This window comes from Trichechus manatus, unplaced genomic scaffold, assembly GCF_000243295.1.
Source record: "Trichechus manatus latirostris isolate Lorelei unplaced genomic scaffold, TriManLat1.0 scaffold00327, whole genome shotgun sequence".
Lineage (NCBI taxonomy): Eukaryota > Metazoa > Chordata > Mammalia > Sirenia > Trichechidae > Trichechus > Trichechus manatus.
Genome location: NW_004444263.1, coordinates 596,657 through 605,621, shown reverse-complemented (window position 1 = coordinate 605,621; position 8,965 = coordinate 596,657). Strand labels below are relative to the sequence as shown.

The window sequence follows — 8,965 nt, the reverse complement described above, 5'->3', positions numbered from 1 at the left end:
TGACCTCACAAACATATAGAACCCTCCACCCAACAGCAGCAAAGTACACATTCTTTTCCCACGCACAAGGAACATTCTCCAGAATAGACCATATCTTGGGCCACAAAGCAACCCTCAACAAAATCCAAAACATTGAGATAATACAAAGCATCTTCTCTGATCACAATGCCATAAAAGTAGAAACTAATAACATGAAGAGCAAGGAAAAAAAATCAAATACAAAGAAACTGAATTAACACCTTGCTTAAAAACCACTGGGTAACAGAAGAAATCAAAGATGGAATAAAAAAATTCCGAGAATCAAATAAGAATGAAAACACATCATACCAAAACCTTTGGGACATAGCAAAGACAGTGCTTAAAGGTCAATTTATAGCAATAGATGCACACATCAAAAAAGAAGGGAAAAAAATCAAAACATTAGCCATACAACTTGAATAGAAAGAGAACAGCAAAAGAAGCCCACAGCCACCAGAAGAAAGGAAATAATAAAGATCGGAGCAGAAATAAATGCAATAAAGAATACAAAAATAGAAACAATCAACAAAACCAAAAGTTGGTTCTTTGAAAAGATCAACAAAATCAACAAACCACTGGCCAAACTTACAAAAGAAAAATAGGAGAGGATGCAAATAACCCTAATAAGAAATGAAATAGGGGAACATTACAACTGACCCACTGAAATAAAAAGGATCATAACAGAGTACTATGAAAAACTATACTCCAACATATTTGAAAACCTAGAGAAAATGGACAAACATCTAGAAACACACTGTCTAACTAAACTAACATAAACTGAGGTCAGAAATCTGAACAGACCCATAACAGAGAAGAGATTGAAAAGGTAATTAAAAAAAAAAAAAACTCCAGAAAAAAGCCCTGGCCAAGATGGCTTCACTGGATAATTCTACCAAACATTTAGAGAAGAGTTTGCACCAGTACTACTCAAACTATTTCAGAACATAGAAAAGGAAGGGATACTTACGAATTCAATCTATGAAGCCAGAAGAACCCTGATACCAAAACCAGGCAAAGACACTACAAAAAAAGAAAATTACAAACCAGTATCCCTCATGCATCTAGATGCAAAAATTCTAGTCAACAGATTTCAGCATCATATCAAAAAAATAATACACCCCGACCAAGTGGGATTCATACCAGGTATGCAAGGAAGGTTCAACATTAGAAAATCAATCAACATAATCCACCACATAAATAAAACAAAAGAATCACACGATCATTTCAATTGACGCCGAAAAGGCATTTGACAAAGCCCAACACCCATTCCTGATAAAATCTCTCAATAAAATAGTTATAGAAGGGAAATTCCTCAGCATAATAAAGGGCATCTATACAAATCCAGCAGCTGACATCATTCTTAATGGAGAGAGACAAAATATTCCTCTTGAGAACAGAACAAGACAAGGATGCCCTTTATCACCGCTCCTATTTAACATTGTGCTGGAAGTCCTAACTAGAGCAGTACGGCAAGAAAAAGAAATAAAGGGCATCCAAATTGGTAAGGAAGAAGTAAAACTATCCCTATTTGTGAATGATATGATACTATACATCAAGAACCCAAAAGACTCCACAATAAAACTACTAGAACTAACAGAAAGATTCAACAGAGTAGCAGGATACAAGTTAAACAGACAAAAATCAGTTGAATTCCTATACACCAATAAAGAGAACTATGAAAAGGAAATCAGGAAAACAATACTATTTATATAACCCCTAAAAAAATAAAATACTTAGGAATAAATGTAACCAGGGACGTAAAAGACCCATACAAAAAAAACTACAAACCACTACTGCAAGAAACCAAATGAGACCTACATAAATGGAAAAACATACCATGCTTATGGATAGGTAGACTCAACATTGTGAAAATGTCAATTCTAATCAAAGCAATCTACAAATACAATGCAATCCCAATCCAAATACCAACAGCATTCTTTAATGAGATGTAAAAACTAATCATTAACCTTATATGGAAAGGAAAGAGACCCAGATAAGTAAAGCACTATTGAAGAAAAAAAAATAATAAAGCAGGAGGACTTGCACTACCTAACCTCAGAACCTACTATACAGCTACGGTAGTCAAAACACCTGGTACTGGTACAACAACAGACATATTGACCAATGGAACAGAATATAGAAACCAGATGTAAATCCATCCACCTGTGATCACATGATCTTTGACAAAGGTCCAGAGTCCATTAAATGGGGAAGAGACACTTTTTAACAAATGGTGCTGGCAAAACTGGATGTCCATCTGTAAAAAAATGAAACAGGATCCATACCTCACACCATACACAAAAACTAATTCAAAATGGATCAAAGACCTAAATATAAAACCAAAAACTATAAAGAGCACAGAAAAAAAAATAAGATCAACACTAGAGGCCCTAACACATGGCATAAACAGCATACAAACCATAACTAACAATACATAAACAACAGAAGATAAGCTAGATAACTAGGATCTTCTAAAAATTAAACACTTACGCTCATCAAAAGACTTCACCAAAAGAGTAAAAAGAGAACCTACAGACTGGGGAAAAATTTTTGGCTATGACAAATCTGACAAAGGTCTAATCTCTAAAATCTATGGGAAAATCCAACACCTCTACAACAAAAAGATAAATAATCCAATTAAGAAACGAGCAAAGGATATGAACAGACACTTCACCAAAGAAGACATTCAGGCGGCTAACAGACACATGAAGAAATGTTCGTGATCACTAGCCATTAGAGAAATGCAAATCAAAACTACAATGAGATACCATCTCACCCCTACATTATTGGCATGAATCAAAAAAAAAAAACAGAAAATAACAAATGTTGGAGAGGCTGAGGGGAGATTGGAACTCTTATGCACTGTTGCTGGGAATGCAAGATGGTACAACCATTTTGGAAAATGATATGGTGCTTCCTTGAAAAGCTAGAAATAGAAATACCATACGATCCAGTGATCCCACTCCTAGGAATATATCCTAGAGAAAATAAGAGCTGTCACATGAATAGACATATGCACACCCATGTTCACTGAAGCATTATTCATAATAGCAAAAAGATGGAAACAACCTAAGTGCCCATCAACAGATGAATAGATAAACTATGGTACATACACAAAATGGAATACTACGCAACAATAAAGAACAATGATGAGTCTTCGACACATCTCACGACATGGAGGACATTATGCTGAGTAAAATACGTCAATCACAAAAGTGCAAATAGTGTATGAGACCACTATTATAAAAACTCATAAAAAGATTTACACACAGAAAAAAACAATCTTTGATGGTTACGAGGGAGGGGAGGGAAAACCACTAGACAATAGATAAGTAGTAACTTTGGTCAAAGGTAAGACAGTTCACAATACTGGGGAAATCAGCACAACTTGACCAAGACAAGGTCAGGGAAGCTTCAAAGACACATCCAAAGTCTCAGAGGGACTGAATTACTGGGCTGAGGGCGGGGGACCATGGTTTCAGGGGACATCTAGCTCAATTCACATAAGGTAGTTTATAAAGAAAATGTTCTACATCCTACTTTGATGAGTAGCATCTTGGGTCTTAAAAGCTTGTGAGCAGCCATCTAAGACACTCCACTGGTCTCACCCCGTCTGGAGCAAGGGAGATTAAAGAAAACAAAAAACATAAGGGAAAGATTAGTCCATAGGACTAATGGACCACAAGTACCACAGCCTCCACCAGACTGAGACCAACATAACTAGATGGTGCCCAGCTACCACTACTGACTGCTCTGACAGGGATCACAATAGAAGGTCCCAGACAGAGCTGGAGAAAAATGTAGAACAAAATTCTAACTCAAAAAAAGACCAGACTTAGTGGCCTGACAGAGACTGGAGAAACCCTGAGAGTACGGCCCCCGGACACCCTTTTAGCTCAGTGATGAAGTCATTCCTGAGGTTCACCCTTCAGCCAAAGATTAGACAGTCCCATAAAATAAAACAAGACTAAATGGGCACACCAGCCCAGTGGCAAGGACAAGAAGGCAGGAAGGGACAGCAAAGCTAGTGATGGGGAACCCAAGGTTGAGAAGGGGAGAGTGTTGACATGTCGTGGGGTTAACCAATGTCACAAAACAATGTGTGTATTAATTGTTTAATGAGAAACTAATTTGCTCTGTAAAGTTTCATCTAAACCCCAATTTAAAAAAAACAAACAACAACAAAAAACCTCCAATGGCTTCCCATCTCACTCAGAATAAAAAATCAAGGCTCTTACTCCAGCTACAAAGGTTCAACGTAATTGATCTCCTACTACCTCTCTCACCTCCTCTCCAACCACTCTCCCCTGCTCCCAGTGCTGAAGCCATACCGTCGTCCTTGTTCCTCATACCTTCCCCAGGGCCTTTGAAGGTGCTACCCTTCTCCTTGGGTCACTCTTTCCCCAGAGACTGTACAGCTCCCTCCCTCACTTCCTTCAGTCTCTGCTCAAATGGCACCTCTTCCAGGAAGACTTCTCTGGCACTGTCTAAAATAAGTCCCCGTCATCTTTTAATCCCTTCCCCTGCCTTATTTTATCACCACCTGACATATAGATTTACACTTATTATCTGTCTCCCCCACTAGAAATATAAGCTACATGACAGCAAGGACTTCTGTTTCATTCACCACTGCATTCCAGGGCCTAGAACAGTGCCTGGGTATATAGTAAACCAAAACTAAACCCATTGCCATTGAATAGATTGACTCATGGTGACCCCATGTGTTACAAAGTAGATGCTCCATAGGGTTTTTTTGGCTGCATTCTTTACAGAAGCAGATCTCTAGGCCTTTCTTCTGCAGCGCTGCTGGGTGGGTTTGGACCACTGACCTTTAGGCTAGTAAAGTGCAAACGATTTGTACCACCCAAAGAGGGCACACAGTAGTACTCAATAAATGTTTGTTGAGTGACTAAAGTAGATCAATTGTGATGATCTGTAACAGAGGCTGCACATACCTAGTGCCCTGGAGCCATGGATTTTTCCTACGGAATAGGATGGAGGGGACCAGGCTGGAGGCAGAGGGCCAGGTGGAGGCTGTTACAATGGTCCAGTTAAGTAAAAAGGATGGTAAGAAATGTAATACAATCGCATGGAACTGTACACACATATTATACCAATGTCAATTTCCTGGATTTGATATTATGGTATAGTTATGTAAGATGCAGTCATGGGGAAAATGGGAGAAGGGTCATGGTACCTCTCTGTACTATCTTTGCAACTTCCTGTGAATCTAATTATTTCAAAATAAAGTTTTTACAAAGGTGGGGCAGAAGGTATAGAGAGGAAGTAGAATCACTGACTTAATGACTAGGACTTGGTAACTTAGCTAGACACAAGGGGTCAGGGAATGATTCCCAGGTTTTGGTCTTAGGTGACAGGATGGATAGGAGGGTATTAACTGAATGGTGGGGGAAGCAAGCCAGTTTTAAGCATGAGTTGGAAGGTGCCCCTGAATACAGATGTATAGCAGACATTTGGATAAAATCATTTAAAGCTCAAAGCTAGAAATAAAGATTGGCGGGGGTGGGCGGGAGATGTCCTCAGCCAATCTTAAGACCATACACACAGCCCCTTATTACCTGGACTGCCAGGGGGTAATAACACCATCATCAGGGCCCCCGATCAGCACCAGGTGACCTACACGGAGAAAGTTCTTCCTCCATGCTGCAGGGTGGCAAGAAGAGAGAGTGGGTCAGCCACAGGGGTCAGGCCAGGTTGAGGAGGGGGATACAGGAGATCAAAGAAGCAGAAAAGGGGACCCAGGTAGGGGTCTGGGGTCTCACCAGTGGCATTGGGATGGTCTCTTTCCCCATTGATCAGGGCCAGGAAGCTGCTGGCGTTGAGGTACAAGTCATCATGGTGAGGGTCTGGGTACAAAGAGCAGTTAGAAAGACAGTCAAAGAAGACCCGAGGCTGAAAAACCAATCAGGAGGTTGCCATAATAGTCAAGGTGCACAGTTATGTAACAGTAGTAATAATAATAGTAGTAAAAATGATAGCAAACACTTTTATCTAGTGCCTAATATGTGCCAAGTACAGTACAAAGTACAGTACATTCGTTATTTAATCCTCACAACCACCCTGTGAGGTAAGTGCTATATTATTATTTTACAGATGAGGAAAACTGAGTCACAGAGACATAAAGTAACTTGCTAAAAATCATCCAGCAGGGTCAGGATTCAAATCCAAGTAGTCTAGCCCCGGCATCAAGGATCTTAAACATTACACTGGGGGTTAGCAAACTATGAACCATAAGACAAATCCAGCCTGTCGCTTGTTTTTGTAAATAAAGTTTTATTGGAACGGTCATGCTCATTCATTTATATATTGTCTAAGGCTGCTTTCACACTATAACAGCAGAGTTAGGTACTTGTGAAAGAGACCGTGTGGCCTGCAAAGCCAAAAATATTTACTATCTGACCCTTTATAGAAAAGGTTTGCTGACCTTTGTACTAGACTATACTCTCTGAGACAATAAGGTAATACACATAAAACATTTTGAACAGCGCCTGGCACATAGTATGTGCTCAATAAATGTAAGTTCTCATCGTTGTCATTGTTGCTATTGGTTATGGTAGAGGTAGGAGCAGCAGGCCCTACCCTCCGTGTGCCCTCTCCCATGGAGACCCCAGCTTGACACCTCCACTCACCGTGCCAGTAGTTGCAAATGGAAAATTCCTGGCCCCAGGGGCTATAGCAGATCCGGTAAAGGTTAGATCGCATGGAGGTAGGGAACAGCCACTTCAAATAGTCTGTGTCTGGCAAGAGAACAGCAGTGTTAAGTGTCTCCAAACCTCTGTGCCCCCAAACTTGCAGCCCTCTGTGAAGCCCACAGTGCCCACGCACCTCCATACTGTCCCATCTGTGGAGAGGAGAGGGAGATGAAAGAATCCACATTGTGATCATCCATGACAGAGAGCAGTGCCCGGCACACAAGGCCCCCTGTAGGCAGAATACCACAGTGGGCAGGGACTTAGGGACAGCCAGGCCTACAGCCCCCACCTTCCCCCCACCACACTATTACACAAAGGAGGCTGAGGCTCAGAGAAGGCAGGCACACACTATGCCAAAGGGCATGTAAGTGGCAAGGCCAGAATTAGATTCTGGGCCGTCTGACTCTCTAACTCCCTAGTGCACTTCACTGCTCAGTTATCCCTAAAGTCAAAGGGTGTCAAGAACCCTAGGAAATAGGGAAAGAAGTAGGCAGCAGCTCAGGGAGCCTCCTTCCCATTCAGGAGACAGAGACAAGACCCAGGTATGAGGGACATCAGAAAAGAAGGGCTCAGGAGTCAGGGCTCTGGCTGCAGCAGGGTGGTTCAGAGAAAGGAACACTAGGAGGTGTCCCTCAGATGGGGATCAAGACTTAGATAGGGTTCAGGAGTCGGGGGTGGGTGGATGGGGGTGCCCCTACCCTGTGAGTAGCAGATGAGATGTACTCCTTCAGGGGCCTTCGCCATGATGGGGGCCACGGCCTCCCGGAACCCTTGCACCTGTTCCCACAGGGGCCGCAAGCTCTCTCTCCCATCGAAGAGATCAAGCACTGTTACCACAGTCCCGGGGTGTGTCTGTGGAAAGGGGGCAATGCAGCCACCGACTATGAAGACCCTCCCACATTGGCCCCTGGCTAGAGGCCACATGCCTGTGCCCTGCTGGAACCAGGGATCCTGTCCCCTAGCTCTCGCTACTCCAGCACCAGCTCCCCGAGGAACTGGGCAGGACCAGAAAGGCGGCTTTCAGTTCTCCCCTCTGCCTCCCCAGTCATTTTACACGCCTCCAACCACCCTCCACTGGGACGTCCCTTGCCAGACCTGGTTGATGTATTCCAGCAGGTGGCGGAAGCTGTACGAGCTGTCAAAGAGCCCGTGCACAACTATGACCGGCTTGTAGGTGGCGCGGTGGGGCGACGGGGTCGCGGGCAGTAGCAGAAGTGGCAGGAGGGGCAACAGGAACAGGACCCCCGCCGGGGGAAGCCGCGGCCACAGGAGCCCCAGCATGCTCCCGCCTGAGAAGGGGATGATGAGAAGGCCTGTGAGGGAAATGACAATACCTCCTCCCTTTGGAACAGACGCCCGGCAACCAAGCCACCTCCGTTCCCACCAGGACCTTGTCACAGAATAACCTACTATTAACTTACTCGGGTCCTCCCCTCCCTCCCCCTCACACAAACCCCCCCTACTACGTAGACGCACCAAAGCACTCCCGAAGCTCCGCCTCCAACTCGGCGCTCGGGGGTTCTGTCCCTAGGCCCGGGATCTTCCTAATGCATCACGCACGACTCGGGGTTTTGCAAGACCCCTGAGTAGCAGCCCAGGCCCCCTGGAGAGTGCAAACTCCCACCTGGCCTGAGTCCGCGAGCCTCGGTCGGCCCGCTGTTTACTTCTCCCGAGTCTAGCACCCAAGGGGGAGGGGAAGCGTGTACGGAGGGAACGCGCACAGGAATGACGGATGGAAGTGGGGGAGGCTGCTCGGGGTCGCGCACAGCCGTCACGTCCGGGGCTTTCCCTAGCAACCGTGCAGGCGTCCCTAGCAACGCAGGCCCGGGACCGGAGGGGCAATGGGACGTTCTATTGAGCCTAAGGGGCGGAGGAGGAAATAGGTGGAGCGATCCATTTAGGTCAGTGGGGAGAGGAGGAAGCAGCAAGCCTATCCTTGGGGGGAGGCAGCCTCTCCAGGTGCCGCTGCACCCAGCCACCCAACGGTTCGATGTCCCTGCCCTGATTCTCCCCTATTTCCCAATCCAGCCGTCCGATTCCGCAGCGGAACGCGAAGTTTTCCTTCTCGGGAAGAGGGGGCGGGGGGAGGGAGAATGGACTTGGAAAAGGTGTCTGCATTTTCTTCTACACCGGGTGAGTGGCCGGATGGCCTGAACGGCTGAAGCCAGCCCGGGCGGACCCATGTCCCCCACCTGACTGCCCTACCGCCCGGCAGCCCCAGGTCACCGTCTTAC

General features: G+C 44.8%; 1 protein-coding gene across 1 annotated transcript in view; it reads right to left on the bottom strand.

Moving 5' to 3' along the window:
- Positions 1-8,410, bottom strand: part of PPT2 (palmitoyl-protein thioesterase 2) — a 14,933-nt gene extending 6,523 nt beyond the window's left edge. Inside the window, exons 1-7 of the mRNA XM_023725550.1 lie at positions 8,208-8,410; positions 7,827-8,020; positions 7,430-7,583; positions 6,865-6,960; positions 6,669-6,776; positions 5,802-5,885; positions 5,598-5,682 (exon numbers count right to left, since the gene is read on the bottom strand). Of these exons, the coding sequence (XP_023581318.1) occupies positions 5,598-5,682; positions 5,802-5,885; positions 6,669-6,776; positions 6,865-6,960; positions 7,430-7,583; positions 7,827-8,012 (713 nt within the window). The 5' untranslated portion in view covers positions 8,013-8,020; positions 8,208-8,410. The remainder of the gene's footprint in view (positions 1-5,597; positions 5,683-5,801; positions 5,886-6,668; positions 6,777-6,864; positions 6,961-7,429; positions 7,584-7,826; positions 8,021-8,207) is intronic.
- Positions 8,411-8,965: the final 555 nt, after the last annotated feature.